The sequence below is a fragment of the Carassius carassius genome, chromosome 37 (assembly GCF_963082965.1).
Source record: "Carassius carassius chromosome 37, fCarCar2.1, whole genome shotgun sequence".
Lineage (NCBI taxonomy): Eukaryota > Metazoa > Chordata > Actinopteri > Cypriniformes > Cyprinidae > Carassius > Carassius carassius.
Genome location: NC_081791.1, coordinates 13,077,720 through 13,097,727, shown reverse-complemented (window position 1 = coordinate 13,097,727; position 20,008 = coordinate 13,077,720). Strand labels below are relative to the sequence as shown.

At 38.3% G+C, this 20,008-nt stretch overlaps 1 protein-coding gene across 2 annotated transcripts in view; it reads right to left on the bottom strand.

Moving 5' to 3' along the window:
• LOC132118038 (nucleolar protein 4-like) overlaps positions 1 to 19,808 on the bottom strand; it is a 109,311-nt gene extending 89,503 nt beyond the window's left edge. Inside the window, exons 1-2 of one of the 2 annotated variants that reach the window (XM_059527518.1) lie at positions 19,002 to 19,808; positions 974 to 1,129 (exon numbers count right to left, since the gene is read on the bottom strand). In XM_059527518.1, the coding sequence (XP_059383501.1) occupies positions 974 to 1,129; positions 19,002 to 19,337 (492 nt within the window). In that variant the 5' untranslated portion in view covers positions 19,338 to 19,808. The remainder of the gene's footprint in view (positions 1 to 973; positions 1,130 to 19,001) is intronic. The other variant, XM_059527519.1, reaches the window with a different exon arrangement.
• Positions 19,809 to 20,008: the final 200 nt, after the last annotated feature.

Below are 20,008 nucleotides of genomic sequence, written 5' to 3'. Positions count from 1 at the left end.
GTCAAGCACGATAGGAACAAGGAACAGAGGGTACAATATGTGCACATGTATAAAAAGATTATTAATATAACAAAACCAAAAACAAACTTATGCTTTTATTGGTAATACCTGGCATGTAAAAGATACTGACTGTAAATGCACGTGAGAGCAAACATGCACTTTTGTAACTGTCCAAGAGAGGGCAGCAGCACTGGACCTGTGGACCTCAGCACATCCACCAGACCAGGTGTGAGCGGCCCATGTCACTCTCACTTCCCATGTTTCCATGACAGCACATGTGAGATACAGAGTTCTAAAGATGTTCAGCGCAGACCTAAATATATCTTCTAAATATGAACTGATCCTCATCTCTGCCTACAACAATGCAGAGAATGAAAGAAATGCACAATAATAAAGAGAGGAAAAACAAAGCTAGAAAGACAAAATAAAAATGAAATGCAAAAACATGAACATATGAAAATGTTGTTGCTGTTTTTTGAAGTAGAAATACAATGAATCGAGAAAGAAAAAAATACAGAAACATAAAATGAAATTCAGAAACAAAATTCAAAAGGAAACAAATAAAGAAAAATTAAATTCAGGGGAAAAAAATGCAAAGAGAAAAAAAAAGACTAAAAAAACAATGCAGAAAGAAAAAAAAAGAAAAGAAAATAAGTTCTACATAGTCAGTATAGCATTCAGTACTAGGTAATGTTGGCGTATTCTGACTGATTCACCCAAAATTCACAGAGGCCAGCAATTCTCTGCTACAAATCACACCAGAACAACACACAGCAGGGACCGCTCGCTCCTGCTCATGAGAATCACAGAGGAAATAAATCAAACTGACAGAGTAAGGCACACTTTAAGTGACAGACAGATACAGCCGGTCAAAAAAGGGCCAGGTGGGGTATTCAATCTAAACTATATAAGTCCATAAACACTTCCATGTCTAATCAGAGACTAAGAGAAAGAAGTTCCTTGCTTTCCTCACCGCTTTATACGTTTTCTTCTGTCCGGCATGTTTGGGTGCTTTGGCCGGGTCGGAGCTGATCTCCACATGCATGGCATAGATGATGTCATAGAAGTCCTCCACCACAGCGACCCTCTTGAGAAAGGAGTTCTCCAACCCAGAGCCCCCGTCCACACACTGAAATCACACAAAGAAGTACATTTATTTCATAGACTTAACTAACGTCACACAAGCAAAAATTATGTTATACTTTATTATACTACACCATTGTATCATCATAATGGACTGACAAACACGTTCTCAAGTCAAATAGAGATTATCACAGCACATGATTCTGTGCTGTAAAACAACAGTGATTTGGTAATATGATTAGAGATGCCTATTCTATCTTTTGAAATATATTTCCTTTGTAAAAATGATTTTTACTTTGTTAAAGTAGTTCATTTTAATATGGGAATGGATATGACAAGGTTAAAGTATGTGGTATTTGGCGGAATAGATCTGCTACGCTGCTGCTGTTTGTTATTGCTGTATGCTGTTGTTGTACAATATAAAAGCAGCTTTAAAAGCTAGTACAGGACCTTGCTTCTGCCGATACATGATGATACAGTGCTGTATTTAAAGGGATAGTTCACCCAAAAATTATGTCATTAATAACCCGTGAGACCTCCGTTCATCTTTGGAACACAGTTTAAGATATTTTAGATTTAGTCCGAGAGCTCTCAGTCCCTCCATTGAAACTGTGTGTACGGTATACTGTCCGTGTCCAGAAAGGTAAGAAAAACATCATCAAAGTAGTCCATGTGACATCAGAGGGTCGGTTAGAATTTTCTGAAGTATCGAAAATACATTTTGGTCCCAAAATAGCAAAAACTACGACTTTATTCAGCATTGTCTCCTCTGGACATGGAAGAGAAGACAATGCTGAATAAAGTCGTAGTTTTTACACAATACACTCAAAATAACCCACAAAACAAACATCTGAGTTTTTCATGGATAAACAGAAACAATGATGTCATCTGATATATATATATATATATATATATATATATATATATATATATATATATATATTTTTTTTTTTATATATATATATATATATATATATTTTTTTTTTTTTTTTTTTTTTTTTAATTAATTTATATCAAATCAGTAATCAAACAGCATCATAGCTCAGTATCAGATTGGAAAGGTGTGTAGGTTTAGTAATTTTACTTTAATGGTAATGATTAGGTTATATATATGGTCATATCATTGCCTTCTGTGTATTATGTATGACTATATCTCTCTCTCATATAAATATATATAAATATATATATATATATATATATATATATATATATATATATATTTCACACATTCTGCTTGTTTTGCACAGCATCAGGTTTAGAGCAGTAAATGGTAGTTTGGGGATCCAGTTCCCAATGGAGGGCCAGCCTCGTTACCAGGGTAACTGCTACTGGCCTCTTGGGTAGGTGTGTGGGGCAGCGGGGTCATGTGACACACACAGAACCTCCAAGTCAAAGTTGGACTAGCTAACTCAAATCACCATCTGCATCTTCTATTCCTCTCATCGCCCATGTCACATGCAGTGGTGCTCTTCACCTCCACCACATCCCCCTCTCAGTCTCCTCCACCACCCAGTACAGGTCCACGAGGTTACCATAGCAGCAAGGGAGCAAATCTCAGAAGACTCCCATTATTTTACTGTTAATGATAACTTGTATTCCAATCTCAAATCATCACATTATGTTATAAGAATAGTTCTACGCTAAACATGAAACTCTGACAGACGGCGAGCCTCTGCAGTAATGTGACATGGGCTCACACATGTTTACTGCTGGATTCCACTTCACTACATTAACTTCAGGAGATAGGACACGTGTGCAAGGCTCTGACAATGTGTGTGTGTGTTAGAGATTCATGCTGCTGTAGCATGATGCCGCCCGGACTTCAACCCCCCTTTTCCCAGCGTTGCGGGGCACATCAGCGGCCTGGGACGATAGTGCGTGTGACAGCAGCAGCCCAACCACACGCGCCAATGTGGGACACAGGAGGGAGGGGGTCAGCGCAGCACCTTCAGGCACAGCAGACAGGACACTCGCGCATGCCCGTACTAACTCACGGGGTGCACCCAAGGCATTGAGTATAGGACAGAGAAAGATCCCCCTTCCCCCACCGCCTGTTCGGGGTCAAAGTCACAGAACCCTGAGAGGGTAAAAGCAGGCTGTCCTGCACAACAAGCTCACAGCCCGATATTAGCATTTTCTTTGTGTCCCTGCAACATGGCATTACATGCATTGATAAAAATCAAGTGCAATTTTATTGCATCAAAAATGTAGACATAATGGCTGCCAAAAATCTAGGTGGGCAGTACATCAACCTAGTACAAATTCTGGTTTCTGTGTACTGAGATGGCTTCATCTGGTGGATTTTTTGAAGGCAGCATAAATGCATCCTTCACGGTGTCTGTGATATCCCACAATCATGTGCAGCGTTTGGTGGTAAGAACAAAAATGGCATCTGATGGAATGGTTGAAAATAGTAAATTAGTTTAAAGATGTGCATTTTTTTTTTTACCAATAAATAAGTCCAAAAGGATAATGCTCCACGTACATTTTTTGTTGACATCAAAAGGCAGAGTGCACAATCAAGCTCAGTATTTTGAACAGTATTTAGGGTGTAAATTTGTTTGTCTTTTGGTTGATGCTAGTCAAATTAGATTTAAAGGGGTCATATGATGCGATTTAAATTTTTCCTTTCTCTTTGGAGTGTTACAAGCTCTTGGTGCACAAAGAAGGTCTGTAAAGTTGCAAAGACTAAAGTCTCAAATCCAAAGAGATATTCTTTATAAAAAGTTAAGAGTCAATCACACCCTCCTAAAACTGCTCGTTCTAACACGCCCCCACATCTCTACGTCACTACGTGGGAAGATTTGCATAATGCCGCCCAAATTTTCATGCAAAGAGTACCTTTTATTCTCGCTGTTGTCACCCGTGCCATGTCGTGGAGTCACTGTGTGTTTTGTTGTGAAAGCGAAACTACTTGTTTGGCTTTCCAAAAGAGGACACGACCAGAAATCAGTTGATAAGTTGTATTTCAACACTGTTCCAGAACAGTCCAACCCAAAAATATTTATATATGTACTGTGCATTTTATGGAGGACGAGAACGGTTTCCTGAACCAGTAGCCTGCAATGTGTCTGTGGCACAAAGGCTGTTTGGGCAGTTTAAACTTTGCAAGGACAGTCTGGGCTTTTGACTCACTATTTGTACAACCCGAATTCCGGAAAAGTAGGGACGTTTTTTAAATTGTAATAAAATGAAAACTAAAGGAATTTCAAATCACATGAGCCAATATTTTATTCACAATAGAACATAGATAACGTAGCAAATGTTTAAACTGAGAAATTTTACACTTTTATCCACTTAATTAGCTCATTTAAAATTTAATGCCTGCTACAGGTCTCAAAAAAGTTGGCACGGGGGCAACAAATGGCTAAAAAAGCAAGCAGTTTTGAAAAGATTCAGCTGGGAGAACATCTAGTGATTAATTAAGTTAATTGATATCAGGTCTGTAACATGATTAGCTATAAAAGCTTTGTCTTAGAGAAGCAGAGTCTCTCAGAAGTAAAGATGGGCAGAGGCTCTCCAATCTGTGAAAGACTGCGTAAAAAAATTGTGGAAAACTTTAAAAACAATGTTCCTCAACGTCAAATTGCAAAGGCTTTGCAAATCTCATCATCTACAGTGCATAACATCATCAAAAGATTCAGAGAAACTGGAGAAATCTCTGTGCGTAAGGGACAAGGCCGGAGACCTTTATTGGATGCCCGTGGTCTTCGGGCTCTCAGACGACACTGCATCACTCATCGGCATGATTGTGTCAATGACATTACTAAATGGGCCCAGGAATACTTTCAGAAACCACTGTCGGTAAACACAATCCGCCGTGCCATCAGCAGATGCCAACTAAAGCTCTATCATGCAAAAAGGAAGCCATATGTGAACATGGTTCAGAAGCGCCGTCGTGTCCTGTGGGCCAAGGCTCATTTAAAATGGACTATTTCAGAGTGGAATAGTGCTTTATGGTCAGACGAGTCCAAATTTGACATTCTTGTTGGAAATCACGGACGCCGTGTCCTCCGGGCTAAAGAGGAGGGAGACCTTCCAGCATGTTATCAGCGTTCAGTTCAAAAGCCAGCATCTCTGATGGTATGGGGGTGCATAAGTGCATACGGTATGGGCAGCTTGCATGTTTTGGAAGGCTCTGTGAATGCTGAAAGGTATATAAAGGTTTTAGAGCAACATATGCTTCCCTCCAAACAACGTCTATTTCAGGGAAGGCCTTGTTTATTTCAGCAGGACAATGCAAAACCACATACTGCAGCTATAACAACAGCGTGGCTTCGTCGTAGAAGAGTCCGGGTGCTAACCTGGCCTGCCTGCAGTCCAGATCTTTCACCTATAGAGAACATTTGGCGCATCATTAAACGAAAAATACGTCAAAGACGACCACGAACTCTTCAGCAGCTGGAAATCTATATAAGGCAAGAATGGGACCAAATTCCAACAGCAAAACTCCAGCAACTCATAGCCTCAATGCCCAGACGTCTTCAAACTGTTTTGAAAAGAAAAGGAGATGCTACACCATGGTAAACATGCCCCGTCCCAACTATTTTGTGACCTGTAGCAGAAATCAAAATTGAAATGAGCTCATTTTGTGCATAAAATTGTAAACTTTCTCAGTTTAAACATTTGCTATGTTATCTATGTTCTATTGTGAATAAAATATTGGCTCATGTGATTTGAAAGTCTTTTAGTTTTCATTTTATTAAAATTTAAAAAACGTCCCAACTTTTCCGGAATTCGGGTTGTATTAACTCAAAGATGTTTTTTTATATTTAAATAATTTGCCAATGATGATTCAAATGCGAGTTTTGAGCAGTAGTGTAGGCTTGTTGTTTGTTTCTCAGATACCATATGCAAACATGGTTTTATGTTTATGTAGCGCGATACGCAACGCGTAAAAAGACAGTATAAGTCATTATAATCAGTAATTATACCCCCACTGGATGCAACAAATGTCTCGTTTGTAATGGGTTTTATTGGTTTTGTCTCATCTAGTGATGTCTGGATCGTGAACTAATCCTTCTATTTAACTGGATTTTCTTAGTGAACCAGTCGAACCAAATCGAACTGAATCGTTTGATATGGTTCGCATCTCCAGTACGCACTAATCCACAAATTACTTAAGTTATTCGGTTTATAAACGTGCCTTACACTCCCTCTGACGTGAAATAAACCAACATGCCGAGTTATTCAGTTACTCCTAACAGTACATTGACTGAACTGCTAAAAGAGAACCGATGATGGTATGTGTACAAGCAGAGCAGCTGGACTGAGTATCGTGCTGCTGGCCTGAGAAACGGCATATGTTAAGTGGCGTAACATTTCTGTCACATGCTTGAGGCATTCGGCCAATCACAACACACTGGATAGATGGCCAATCAGAGCACACGGTGCTTTTCAGAACAATGATCTTTGTAAAAATCGACACATATCAGAAGGTGGGCATAAAGGAGAAACAATAATGTGCATTATATGGAAAATAATGTGTTTTTTTAACCTTAAACCGCATAAACACATTGCATTACACCAAATACTGTTCTTTTTAGCAGCATCATATGACCCTTTTAAGAAAAGGTCCGGTCACATTTATCACCACCAAATTTCATGGGTGAAGCCCAGTCATTTCAATGGGAATCTGGTGGATTGAGTTTTGAGTATAGATGAAATTTCCCCCCACATATTTCACTCAGTTGGTGTTGGTGACCAACAGAAAGCTGCTTGGTTTGAAAGTGCTTTACATATTCTACACTACTGACAACAGACTTGTTTTGTCTGCAATGTTATTTTTTTATTCTGCTTAAATTTCACTAATGTGACCACACTGGTAAAAAGAAATGAAAGTAGCTACAGAAAATTTCTTCAGTATCGTGACATACATCCAAGTGAAACGAAATATCAAAATAATAATAATAATAATAATAATAAGTATGGGAATTGATTCAACAGGATGGATATGAATGCGAGTTTATGGTAGGGTTAGGCAATATGACCAAAGTCTTGTATCATGATACAAGTATTATTTCAGGATTATCATTTTCATTATTTCACGGTAACGATATATATAACAATACAGTTATTTTTGCTTTACATAAAGTCTTTATAATATCAAAAGTTTTGATTTCATAATTTTTGGCACCAGTATCAATATATATATATATATATATATATATAAATAAAACTAGCCTAAATAAAAAAACAAAACAGTACTAAAGCCCACCTGAAGACAAGTGAACAGTCAGCAATTAAATAATAAGAAACTACTTACAATCAATAGGACAAAAACTACAGTAGAACAAATAAATAGGGAATGCTACATACATTGTATAAAGTAATCAAATGAATAAAAACACTGTATATTCTTCACTTTGTAAATTACAAAAGAGATTTAATTAAGAGCAGTGAGAGAATTATTATTTTATTACACTTTAAGAGCTGCCCAGATCTAATGTACTGTTACACATATGTTTTCTTTTTCAGCTGTTTGCAGATGGACATTTGGACACATATAAGTGTGTGTTTTAACCATTTAAGGCCTATAAAGTGGCAAAAATAACTCTGTTCAGTACTCCCGCACTCTATGAGCATCATCTCCATGTGGGTATTTCAATGAATAATTACAAAGTCCAAAAATAAATAAACGAATAAAAAGATATGCATAAATGAATCATTCATGATTAGATCAGTGAAATGCATTTAAAAAAATAGAAAGGTGAATTTAGGGTGAATTTTCAGTTCAACCAAAACTTTAAAATATATATTTATAATAAAATATTACCCCGCAAAGCATAATTTTTATACTGTTAGGCAGTTTTAATGTTTCCATGATTTTTGTGCTGTTTTTGTGCACTTTTTGTTGCTAGAACATTACTCAGTTTCCAATAACAGACCGGGCAGGAGCCACCATTTCCAACAGTGCCCGAAAAGAGCAGATTAACAAAATGAACAAGGGGAATTATTCCTTTACTCCACCTCCACCTCTATAAGTGGATGCTTGTGCCTTTTTTAAACCCTCACACTTTTCTACCTCCCCCACATAACCCCTCTATGAACGCCTCTAACCTAGAACCTCACTGTCTTTCTCCCTCACTCCATCTCTCCTCTGCTCTTCCAGGCCCCTCGTTGCTTCCAGCAGCACCAGATAATTACAGCTTTCCCTCTTTCGCTTTTAATCTCTCCCTCAACACTCTCTCCTTTCTGCTACTCTGTTTCTCTCTTGCTTCCACTCCCAGGTCCCGGACCAAACAGCCCTGTTGCTAGGAGACAAGATGGGTCGGAGCAGGAGCGGTGGCGACGGCAGCTCCCCCGCGTCTCCGCCTCTCTGAAAACGAGCGATGGAGGGATGGTGGAAGAGTTCAGTGGAGGGGAGAAACCCTTCAGACATGTGTGCTCAGCCAAAAGGAAGAGACAGACACCGACCCCCCACCGACATACAGACATCCAAACAAACAATAAATGACAAAAACTGCAAAAATTCACAAAGAACTTGCACACCTGCACAAAATGCCAAGCTCGGCAAGGCGAATTCAGGGCGGAAAACCTGCTGATAGCGACATGCTGATAGCGATTATGTTTTGCACACATCCAGAGGGCAGAACTGCTTCTCAAGTAAATCTATAGTTTTAAGGATGTTTCAAAGTTTTTGCCAGAGAATTTTTACCAAAATATATAAATAAATACTACGGAAATGAGAGGGAATGTGTGACATTAGGGTTGTGAAGAGGGTTTTATCTTGCGCAGAGAGATGGACAGAATCGAGTGGGAGTGAAATGAGTTTGACTGGGTTAGTGCTAATTGTGACAGGCGGTCACAGTTTATGGGCTAATCTTGGCAAACGGCCGCCTAGATAAACAAACTGATGGCTAAATGATGGAGTCTGTGTGTGCTCATGAGACTAACAAGAGAGCAAGAGGATAAAGATCGCACATGTATTCGCTCGTTCCAAAACCTTGTGAGCATCCCACAGAGACATCACTTTTTAAGGCATCGTTGGCAAGCTCCTGACATGAAGACCGTTCCAAAAAGTAGCAAACTTAATTATGCAGCAATGTATTGCAGCAAAGTCCAAATATTTGTTGAATTAAATAAAATATATTTTATTGAAAAGTACCAATAAAATAAATAAATCTAATGAAAAAAAAGTACAATTTTACCCAATGTTTGTGTGCTGCTTTGTTATAGATATTAAAGCATTACACCAGCAGCCTAGTAATATACTAATGCCAAACTACAGTACCATTCAAAAGTGTAAGGTCAATAAGATTTTTCTTTTTAAGAACTTAAAACTTTTCTTCATCAAAGATGCATTAAATTGATCAAAAGTGATCGTAAAGATATTTATAATGTAACAGAGTTTGCAGCTTCACATAGGTCAATACTGTACATTTGTGTATTCAAAGTGACACAAACTTGAATCTGCATTGGGAAATGTTTCGCCTCATGTGTTCCTCACGAGATGTTTCAAACTGCTGGATTTCTATTGCAGTAACAGCATTTTGCCCGCAGTATTTCACCATACAAAGACAAATGTGGTGTCACCCTTCGAATGACTTCTGAAAGATCATATGACACCAGAGACTGCTGAAAAGTCAGCTTTGTCATCACAGGAATAAATTACAAGTTTTTAACAGAAGTGTATGAGTTTTTATTTATATATAGAGAAAAAAATACAGTAAAATTAAACAAATTAACAGATATACACCTTTCCTACCCTTGCATAAGGAGTGCTATTTATGTTGCTATTTGTGTTCCTTGTGAGGTTCAAATATCAGTTATCAGATGCTGTCTTAAGGTGTGTTTGTATTAGCAAAAGTGTCCATTGTCAAAATTGTAGCTATACTCTTGATTTGTCCTCTGTCAGTCCCATAAGGCTTTTCACCTATATACCCTCAACTTTCTTTCCCTTGTTCCGCTTTCTGTCTCTCCTTTCTCTCCTATCATTATGCCTACAGTATGTTGTCTTTCTACCAGGTAAAGTGCGTGATTATTTTGCTCTATGGAGTGCTGTGTATTCTGTTGGTTAAGTGCATTGACGTTTTATGTTTTGGCCGTATTAACTCTCGGGGCATGAGCTGTGTGTGTGTGTGTTGAAATAAGATTGAACACTCACTTGGGGTTACACTGCTCCATTAGGACTTCTAGGGGCCTCAAACGCACACACTTGAGTGAATGCATATGCAGAGTGAATGATAATGCACTGCAAATGACAGTGTAGCGATAAGGCACACTGTAACTCAGAGCCCGGAGCCAATTAAAACATTGTTAATTCATCCTGCTCTAGAGCACCGAGACTCTTCACCATGGCAACCGCAGGAATGCAGGGAGACCAGAATACGCAGCCACTCACCTCACAGGCTGTCCTGCAGTCACTACAGTGTGCAGACGCAGTGAGATGCTGACGGTGGAAATGAAGATGAGTGACAGCTTGTATTCTATTTACTCTTGTATTCTCGGCAGTGATGCAGCTGTGAATAAGAAACCAGGCCAGATAAGCAGCCATCATTTGAGCTGTTGTAGATTATTATTGTTGATTAACATTAAAAAAATTAAAAACAAAAACTACAAAAAGCCATGTCAGTGTACTAAGTGCATATAAAATTGTGTATTTTTGCACTAAGCAACTGTATGTGGAATTAGTGTGAGTAGCATGTTCTCACTGAAAATTCCAAAAAGAAAATGTGCACTTTAAAAACAAGGATGATTCACTTAACCAAAAAAACTAAAAAACTAAAACATTTCATGCACTCAACTGTTGCAGCTTTTCTTACAAAGCAGAAGGGGTTCTTGTTGTTGTAGAAAGGGTGTTCTACAACGATAAAAGGCAAAATCCAAAATAATAAAGCCAAAGATAAGAATAAGATTAAAGATTATAACAGTAAAAATAATAATACAAACAAATATTACTACCACTACCTTTAGACTCTCTTATATGCCAAAGGAAATAACTTAATTCGGATTTGTAAAATTTTGGGCAAACAACATAAAAACATATTTAAATGTTAAGAATGTCATCTTTGCACTAAACAGACAAACATATGACTTCACAAATGTGACTATATCTTCCTATATAATAAATAACGCCACTTTTTGAGACAAAAAGTCACACTGTGAGATATAAAATTTCTCAGTTATTGACTGAAGTGTGATGCTGTGATATCACAGTGTGGTATTCTTTTTTATTTTAAACTCACACAACAATTACCTTTTTTGGTTATTATTTTAATGTCTAAACCAACTGTACACCCTTCAGCTTAATCAGCTTCATTTTTATCATCCTCCATTTGTAAACATCTGAAACATCAGCATTGGAAAAATCTAATGTCTGGCCACTGAAAACCAGTTACTATAAGCGTACAAAAGTGCACGCTGTTCTCTACATTATCACTGCATCAGTTATTTCTGAACTTGGTACCTCCAGTAGTTTCAGCCACATAATATTAATCTCCTTCTAGTTAACTGGAAAATTAGACTTATTTCATTTCTCTGTTCACGGATGATAAATGAAACTAATCATTTTGGCCTGTCATTAGCTCCCTCCAGCTGTGTGTGTGTCTGTGTGTGTGTGTTTCTGTTAAGACTTCCAGGGTGGTGGAACGACACTTCCTCTTTTCTTTAATTCATAAATAATCACTCTCTCGGTCTCATATCGGTCCTCACGGCTACACAGCTGAATCTACAGCCACAGATATGGCTGGCCTCCTGGGGATACCAAATTATAGACCACCCTCCGAATGAAAGGTGTGGTTTTGTGTGAAGACATGAACATTGTGAATACCCCATGAATATTCAGGACGAGTCACTCTGTTTGCAGGTATCAAAAGCTTCACACCGACTTTATTAAAATCAATTAGTTCCACTAGGAGAGAGTGTGACGCAGTGCTCTCTTCTAATCTCTCATTCCACACATAGCCTTAGTGTCAAAGTCCTGAGATTGGTTTATTAGCGGTGCATGATGAAGCTGCTGGTGATCTTCCAGCCTGGTCATTGCTGGTTTGCAGGCTGGTTTTGAGCACTTCTTTATCTGGTCAGGCTGGGAGATCAGCAGCTAAATCCAGTTGAATACCAGCTTGGCAGGCTAAAAATAATAACTTTATTCAACAATCTCTTTATTCTAGAAACTGTTCAATAAAGTTGTTATTTTTGTTTTCTTTGTAAATTAGATTTTTCTTCACAAAATTACAGTTGAACCACTGATGTTACATGTATTATTTTAATGATGTCCTTACGCCGGTTCTGGATCTTGAATGTGGTAGTATCCTTACATTCTATGCAGGGTCAGAAAGCTCCCGGATTTCATCAAAAATACCTTAATTTGTGTTCCAATGATGAACGAAGGTCTTACACTGTGTCCTAACTACACGCAACACCGCAATATCAATATACTCAAAAATCAAAATACATCAATATAATAAAAGGTATCTTTTCCATGTTAATCAGAGGTTTTGTCCTAACTAGCCATGACGGCGACACATGAAATTTCTATTTTAGAAACGGTTTCTATCGCGACATCGCGGATGGTACAATAACACACAAACTATATTATAGTAGATATTCTCAGGTGATTATGTGCTTTATTCAAAGTTAAATGTGTCTAATGTGGGTAATGATATCATTTTGTGTGACTTTATAGCCATTCTGAAGGCAACGACAAATAGTTTACCTCAGATATTAAAAATAAAGCAAACAAGTACATTAAAACTCTGAACTCAATGCGAACCAACGAGCGCATTCCGTAACAAAGATGGAATCAGACACGAAGTACATTTAAAGATGTTAAAAAGGTTAAATATTTATGAATTAGATTATAAACCTATCCATTTCGCTATAAATGCAGCGCACTTCCAGAGAAGCACCCACCCACACTTTTGATTGGCTGTTATATTTGATTTAATTCTGTCGCTTCGCATCTGGTGTGGACACCCAAATTGCTAGTCACTGGAATCTTTTTGCATTGTGTGTAGTTTGGACACGGTGTTATGGGGTTGGAACAACATGAGGGTGAGTAATTAATGACAGAATTTTTATTTTGGGGTAAACTATAAGTTTAAGGTACTAATATGCACCTTTTAGGGGTAAATAGGATACAAAGATGTACCTTTTGAATTGGTAGGCTACCACCTCAATGACAGCTTTTGTATCTTACTACCCTATTGACACCCTAAACACTTCAGAATCATTATAGCAATGCTATACCACTGCCCTAGCGTCTTAGTTTCACGTGAGCAAACACCAATGGCATTTTCTTCAAATCAAGTTTGCTGAATTGTGTGACATCCTGTTACCTGTAGGAGCGCTTAATGAAGTCCCGCAGAGAAGAGGACATAGTGTGTGTACACTAGAGAACACACTAACCACTAGCTTCCCTGCACATATGCGTATGGCCCCTTCTGCAGCAGCACAACACTCTCTGTTTCAATGCATTCGTCTTTTTATCAGCTTCTGCCCTCTCATCCCCCTCTCTCCCTCCCTGTTCCTCTGCTCCTGTTAGCCTGAACACTCACTGCCACAATTACCGCTGGAGCTACATCTACAGCTGCGCACCGTGTGTGTGTGCCAGGGGTAATATGAAGTATAAGAGGAGAGGACGGCGGGAGAGAGAGGTTTTCTCTCGTTGTTGTGAAGCCGAATAAACCAAGAGCCCTTGATGAGCAGTCAGTGGATGTGACAAACTCTTGCTCTTTACTTGCTCTGAATGATTAACCACTCAGATCAATGGCTTTATGCAACACCTAAACCAACCAGCACACACAGACAGGCACTAATCTTACCAGCTGCTTCCCTACACCTGCCTTTTGCGTGTGTATGTGTGAGAGTGTTAGAGATATTCTAGCCCCAGGTAACAGCGACTGGGGGGTAGGGGGCTTTGCAAGGTAGATCTTTGGTGTCCACATGAAAGAGAAAGAGAAAAAGAAAAATTAAGTTTGCTTTATTTTTGACAAAGACACTCAAGCTTGTCAAACTAGCAGACCAATTCAATGTCTTGCACTTCAATTGTTATGTAAATTTTGGCCAGTGGGATAAGCAGATAAATATTTTTACAGTATAGCTGATAAGTGATAATTTTCTATAAATAAATTCAAAATAAAACTAAAATCAGTAATGGCAGATCTCAAAATTATAATATATAGCATGAATGAATAGTATGCATTTGCTTGGAATACAATTAAGGGTTGTTCAGTGTTCAGGGTTGTTATTGTTAACTAAAATTAATACTATTAAAATGTATTTTTAATTAAAAGACCCAAAATGCCCATCCCTAATCAAAAATGACAAACATGTCACAGCTCACTGACTGTCCATGCAAACACTGTAACTGCAGGGGTATGGCCCGACATGTTCACTTCTCTACACCTGCACATGGCTGACCACAAACACAAACAACCATCCAACGCTTCCTCCCAGTGTGTGCCAAGGGAGGGGCTTTCAGTTATACAGATAATTTAGCTTAGCGTTTGGTGCTCCTTTAGGGCACTGAGATGAATGGACTGATAAAACAGGCCGTCCCAGTTGAAATGTTCCTTTAGGCCTACACACAGAGACTACACTCATACGACTGAGGACAGAGTGAGCTATATCACACATATTTGAGTTAGTGAGTTTGCAGTCTTTACTGAACCCGATGCAATAAACAGCAGTGAACCGCAAAAAAAAAATCTTTCTGTTGAGTCCTCACAGGTACATGCATATACTCTAGTCTGATTCGTTCTGAGCTCATTCTTTTTAGTGAATCATTTTAGTGAATGATTTCAAAATGAATTTAATAAAAAAACATTCATGAAAAGTGTTGCATGATTCATGAACAAATGACTGAGCGGATTCTTCTGCAACATATATACATATATCTAGCACAACTAATATAGTACAATATGTGTGAGCTGGTTCCTTTTAGTGAATCAAAATCATACAGAATGATAAGTGAAACCTAATTCCCTAAATGAAAGACCCTTAAGGACTGTTCACACCAAAGATGTTAATAATGACACAGAGGAATCACTTTCAGAAGAATCTTTTCCAGCTGATGAACAGTATAAACACTAACAGCCAATCGGAATCCACTGGAATTTTTAAAGAGCTTGAGTATTTAAGGTGGCAGATGACAAAACTTAAAGTGAACCTGCCCTTTATGAGCCTGTTATTTAGTGAATCAAATACAATGTAACAAGAGAATTCGATTCCCAAAATAAGTGAATCTCACAGGTCATGAACAATGAGTTTGAATCATTTTGAAAAAAAAAATTCTGTTTAATTTACAAAAATTCAGTCATTTTTAAGTGTGTAACTGTCCAAATATTTAGAAATAAGGCAAATGTATTTGGCGGTTTTATCGTGCTCTTGAGATTCTCACTTCCTTGTTCTACCCCACCCCACAAAATAGAAGCTTTCGGACAAAATAAGCTAAAGACAGAGCTGTATTCTTCTGCAACAGTTGCTCAGAGAGAAAGAGAGAAAAAAAGGGGAGGAAAGAGAGGAACGTTAGGGGCTATTAATAGTGTCCAGAGAAGTGTCAACTGCATGTGATGGCTGTGTGACTGTTTCCTCCAGCCACCTCTTTCTCCCTCTCTCAATATCATTTCTTATTTCTCCCTCTCTTGAAATCCCCTCCTGCTTTCCCTTGCTCCATCTCATTGTCATGTTTCTGTCTTGCATTGGTATAAAAAAAATTCCCTCCATCTTTTATTCTTCTCACCTTCATCCCCATGAACGTCATCCTCTCCTTCACTTTTCATACATTATAAAGTAGTGCTACGGGTCATTTGAGGTGAGCCAGGTGACCCCTTTACATGTGTGAATGCGGTGTTCACACTATTTTAAGCTGTGTGTTTTGATGAGTAATACAGTAAGCGTCTGAGAGAAAACAGTTTGCCAGTCATAACAACAGACTGATCATTATCTTCATACTGAGCTGCGGATCAATCCACTCTAGTGTCAAAACTGCGATTACACACAAGCACATCAATGAGAGGTAAACATAGTTTTCACTTAAAATTGGACATTTTACATACAGTAATGTGAAAAAACGAATGTTAAAGTGATAGTTTACCAAAAATGTAACATTGTGTCATTATTTACTTACCCTCACATTGTTTCAAACCTCTGGGCTTTTGGGGTTTTTTCTCTAGGGAACACAAAGGTGGAACTTTCATAGGAACTTTTGAAGCTGCTCTTCCTCATCTCAGCCATTTACAATTGCTAGAGGCTGTGAAGCACCAAGAAGGACAAAAAAGCACCATAGAAAAACACCAAAAATAATCATAAAAGCATTGTGAAAGTAGTCCATCCCATGCAGCGCTATTATTGATATATTATAGTATCCATTCATATTTTAAATTTGCTTTTATTTTTTATATCTTTCATTTTCATTTACATTTTTAGTCATTTTGTTGTGGGCATTTGACATTATTATTAGTTTTGCTTTTGTTTTTTTGTAATATAGCGGTTTAGCTTTATTTATTTATTTAAGTTTTTAGCCAATTAAGTACTTAAACTTATTTCATTTAATTAACAAAGTAACATTTTTAAATTAAGTTTTTAAAGTAAGTTTCATGTCTAGTATTTATATATCATATTAGATTTATTTCATTTACTAAAAATGATTAATAGTTTTACTTGTCCATGAATACTACAGTATTCTACTACAGTTTCAGATTTTCCTCTTCCATATACTGTACTTTTCTACAGTAGACTAATATTGCAGTCAACATTCACTGATGACTTTTATATGGACTACTTTTAATGGTGTTTTTTTTTTCTTGGTCATTGCAAGCTGTGGAAGGAAAATGGAAAACAGCTCCATAACATTACTTCAGAAAGTGAAAAAATAACAGCAAATGGGTATGAAACAACATGGGAGAGGGAGTAAATGTCTGAATTTTCATTTTGAGTTAAATTTTGTCCTTTAAAATTTAATCAATAGAATTTACTTGACCCTTTGACATGATTTCTATTAGGTTGGAATTTGTATTACAAGTTAAAGATTCTAATCAAGATCTTGTGTTACCTGTGTACATTGCAACACAGTCCCTACACCCTGCACTAATCGAATGGTGAGGGAATCACTTTCTCTCCGTTTTTCCTATTCCCGTCAATTAGCCCCCCTGAGTGAACTGAATGGGAGGCTTGTCTCAAAGAAAGCAGAACACACACACATACCCAAAGCAAGAGTGAGCGAAAATAGTATTTGAATAGGAAAAATCTGGGGCAGCCTCTTCATTATGAGGGTACACAGAGCACAGAGGGTGCATCCATCTTAACTTTTCCATCATCATACCAGTTTCCTTTCCTTTATCAGTGAAACGGCCAGAAGATGAATCTTCATCTGGGCTCCTCATTATTCCATTCGTTCTGTTGAGAGCTGACCTGCTCACCTTGTCTCTGTCTCTCTATCTCTCCCTATTGCTCTCATACAAACACACATTTCTACTTGCTTTTTCACCAATAATACCATATTGTCTCACTAAGCTACCCAGGTGAACCAAATCAGCAGGTGTGTTTGGGTTTAGTCAATTATTATATTAAAGTCAACGGCTTGGAAACCTGAACTTTCCAGCACAGAAAAAGACATTATGAAAATTAATCATTTGGGAAAGATAACGAAAGCACAGGTTATACGAGTCATTCTTAAAAAAGACATGCATCCTTTCTGTAAACCTGGTCTCAATACATAAATGTACAAAAGCAAAGTATGAAGCAAATATCATTTTACTTGACTAGACACTTTTCCTAATGGTGAAATGGAAAAGAGAGAGAAATGCACAAATGGAGGCAGCATACACAGATTCAATGAAAATTTTCGATTTGTATAAATTTTTAGGGATTTCCACCAATTTGCCAATAGTTACAAACTGCTATGAGACAGTACTACTAACCCCAAATAAACACATGTGGATCACTGAAACGTAAGGACGTCCGAAATTACAATAAGGGAGGCATTTTAAAAATGTAGTTTTAAATGCATGTGACAAGTTCATAGAAATGTTCAAAGGTCAAGGTAAAAATTATATATATATGTATGTATGTATGTATGTATGTATGTATGTATGTATATATATATATATATATCATGTAGTCTATTTTTTTTACTCCGGTTAACTCCCTTTGACCCAAACAGATTGTACTTCTACATATATCTCTTAGAATATAGGTTATATTTTTAAAGACACCCATTAAGTTTTGACCCTTAATGAGTGTCTTTAAAGATAAAGTTGTCCTCTCAGTCTGGTTTTCTTGTCACATGACAACAAAAATGTCTTCCTGCATACTGGTACACCGACTTTTTAAAACCTTATTTTTTTCAGTGCTGATTTATATATACTAATGCTACTACTACTACTAACTACTACGATCACTACTAATACTAAAAATAAAAAGATTAAGACAATATAATAAATATTATGGCAAACTATTTATGACAGAGTTTTTCAAATATTTTTTTTTACTGACTGAATTTGTTTCTGTTTTTCCTTTAAGCCCCGAAATATACCTTTCAGAAATTGAAAAGCATTCAAAAAATTAAAACATCATTATAGAAAGGTCTATTCAAATTATTGCCTGTATAAAAATCATTTTAATATATATTTTAACTAGTATACTACCTTAAATGCACATTTCAAAATACATTCGATTCCTTAGCGCTACATTTCACTAATATCCAGAAACTAGCGTTCATTGTCAGTGACTGATAGTGATAACAAAAAGAGCTTCCGGACAATCGGTTCCCGTGGATACCGGGCGGAGTGACACACGAACAAGTGGTTACCGGAGACCCGAGAGAGACATGAGCTCAAATACAGATAAAACAAGATTGACCAGCCGCGAGACGCGTAGACCTGTGCACCATTGTGCGCGTGGCTCAGAATTTGCATAGGCAAATATTACGCGTTTGATTAGCAGACGGAAAAAAAGAGCACCCGTAGGCTACTAACCGTTGCCTTGATGGGGACGTACAGGACCGGTCTGTCCGCTGCCCCGTTCTCGTTCGGCTTGCCGTCAGTGTTGCCCACCTGGAAACCTTTGGATTTGACCCAGAACTTAAATTTGGCGTTGATGTGGTTGCTCTCGATATAGACGCCTTCCGAGTCGTCGCTCTGTAAGAGGGTCTGCAGAATTTTGTTGTATTTTCGCCGGGTGACGGTCTTTGTTTTACCGGAGTCCCCATAAGTGCGGAGGCACCACTCCTGAAAATCACCCAACATCTCCGCCTCGGACACCGCGGGGCTTCGGCTCCTTCTCGTTAGATCCACCCGTTTTTTGGTTGACATGGCTTTGTCGGTCCTCCTCCGGTACGAAAGAGGCTTTGAATATACGCTAGATTTGTAGACACAGCTCCTAATTTACCGCGCACACCAATTGAAATATTCGCGTTCTGCACAAACACGCGACTGAAACCCGGTGTGTGTATTCGTCTATCCTCGCACTTGTTAACGGAGCCGTTTCTTCTGTCCCACAGGATGGCAAACAAATGACAGTCCCGCGTCTCCTGTTGAGGAACTGAAAGAGGGGCCGTCCTACAAACGGTTTTCGCCCACCTGTAAGCTGAAGGCTAATTAAACCAATCTGCCCCGCGCCCAAATACCCTAAATACAATGATTAGACTGTGTTAATACGCGTAGGAACCCAAGAATTTCTCATAACGAGGAGCGTTCGTCGCTCAGTGATGAACTGCTGCTGCACCTGGAGTCGCTCGCCACCTGTTAGAATGAGCTCGAGCCGCGACGCTCCACGCGCCTGTCCACGACAACGGGATTGTGCGTGTAACGTGAGATATGGGGGTATATAACTGACCCACGAGGCGGTAGGATGGAAGGGGTGTTTGAGCGGCGTCCCATGCGCGGTGGGACAGTCCAGATACAGATCCAGGAAGTCCTTGCGTTCAGATAGCCAAAATCAACACAAAGCAGATGCGTGTCCCACAGAAACCAGTTTTAGACCA